The sequence below is a fragment of the Octopus bimaculoides genome, chromosome 4 (genome assembly GCF_001194135.2).
Source record: "Octopus bimaculoides isolate UCB-OBI-ISO-001 chromosome 4, ASM119413v2, whole genome shotgun sequence".
NCBI lineage: Eukaryota > Metazoa > Mollusca > Cephalopoda > Octopoda > Octopodidae > Octopus > Octopus bimaculoides.
In genome coordinates, this window is record NC_068984.1 from 19539293 (window position 1) to 19541289 (window position 1997).

The 1997-nt window shown below is 33.7% G+C and overlaps 1 protein-coding gene across 10 annotated transcripts in view; it reads right to left on the minus strand.

Moving 5' to 3' along the window:
- The window catches only part of LOC106881484 (nesprin-1), an 811219-nt gene that overhangs the window by 372459 nt on the left and 436763 nt on the right, over positions 1–1997 (minus strand). For all 10 annotated transcript variants that reach the window (XM_052966929.1, XM_014931893.2, XM_014931887.2 and 7 more), the window contains one exon: positions 1331–1483. In XM_052966929.1, coding sequence (XP_052822889.1) covers positions 1331–1483 — 153 coding nt within the window. The remainder of the gene's footprint in view (positions 1–1330; positions 1484–1997) is intronic.

Sequence of the window (1997 nt, forward strand, 5' to 3'; positions counted from 1 at the left end):
ATATATAAATATGTATGTAGCAAATCATACAGCAATTTATACAGTAACTTACTTATATAGGATATTTTAACTGTTAATAGCCATATGAAATATTCATTTGGAAATCAAGAGCCACAAGAGATACAAGTTTATCATTAAAGCATTAGCAATAAGTAACCAATTCATATCCTATACATTCATTTAGCTGTGACCCCAATAAAACACTGAAATTCACTAAATCATCCATAAATTCTTATGGTGAAAACATATATACTGATAGAGAATCAGGTCTGGAATCTGCTGAAGTCGAACCTGTCTTTACTGATGAGGCAATTGAAATTGTTGAAACACGCCCATATAAGGAATTCTCGATCAATGTTCTCAGACAATTATAGTCCCTACCAGTATATATGTATACAATTATGTGCTTTGACTACAGCATTAGAGCATTTTAGCTCTTATTTCTAACACCTTAGTTATGTTTAGGGACAATTATGGTTTTCCTTTTTGGTAAACATTGCATATCACTGTCTACACACACACACAAATATATATACACATATATATAAAACTGGTGCTCCATTGGCTACAATTATGAAAGTTTCAGTTGATCCAAAATGGAACAGCTTGCTTGTGAAATTAACATGCAAGTGGCTGGGCACTCCACAGACATGCATACACTCAATTCTCAGAGAGATTTAGTATGACACAAAACGTGACAAGGGTGGCCCTTTGAAATACAGGTACTACACAATTTTACCAGCAGGGTAGGCTGGAGCAATGTAAAATAAAAGAGACAATGCACCACTGGGAATTGAACTCACAACCTTGCGACTGTGAATCAACACCTTAACCACTAAGCCATGTGCCTTCACACACACACACACACACACACACATTATAGGATATCATAAGTTATTATAGTTAATTACAAGTCAAACATTGCTTTTTATGTTCTCTTTTGCTGTGACCATCTACATATTTCTTTATAACATAATATATCCAGTACTGTATTATACAGGGTATATTTTTTAATAAATAGCAAGGAGATTTAATGCTTAATTATAGCAGTTTAAGTATCTGCATAAAACCTTCCAGAAAGTAATCTTTATATCCAAACTTAACATGGATGTCTTGTTAAAACATACTGCAATTGTTAGCCTTGGGAGATTCGTATTCTAACAAGACACCCATGTTAAAGTTGGATATAAAAATTACCTTTTGGTATTAATACTACTTCCCTCGTTAATAAGAAACTTCCAAATTAAGTCTGGTGAATCAGGGCAGACACAAAGCATACAGAGAGAGAGAGAGAGAGAGAGAATAAAGAAATTGTATAAGAAATCTTTACCTTTGCAGTATTAGCAACTGAAGAATATGCTGCTGTAGTTTGTGCAACTTTACATGCCACCTTTGCACTTGACACTGACTGCAACAGATGTGCAGCTTGCTCGCTAAGACGGTCTAAAATTGGTTGTTTGGCATTTATTCCATCCAAGTATTGCTAAAAGAGAAGAAAAAGAAACTGCATTAGTCACTAACATAAAAAGTAATTTGCAGTGTATTTATTAGTGTCATTTATTGTAATTAATGTGTTTTTAGTGTATTTATAATTATATTCTTTGACTGTTACTGTACATTATTATTATTTATTTGTTAAATATGCATGAGTAGTTGTCACAGCAACATGGGTAACAATCTGCTTGTCTTCATATACAATGACAATGTGTCTTAATGAATATTTAAGCAAGTATATCCATATGCTATATACACAGATATATATACACACACACGTATATATGCATATATACATGTGCATGCCTGCTTAAGGAAATGTGTTATATTTGTTTACATCTTTTAAATATGACACAGAACTCCTATACTCTTTTACTCTTTTACTTGTTTCAGTCATTTGACTGCGGCCATGCTGGGGCACCGCCTTTAGTCGAGCAAATCACCCCCAGGACTTAGTCTTTGTAAGCCTAGTACTTATTCTATCAGTCTCTTTTGCCGAACCA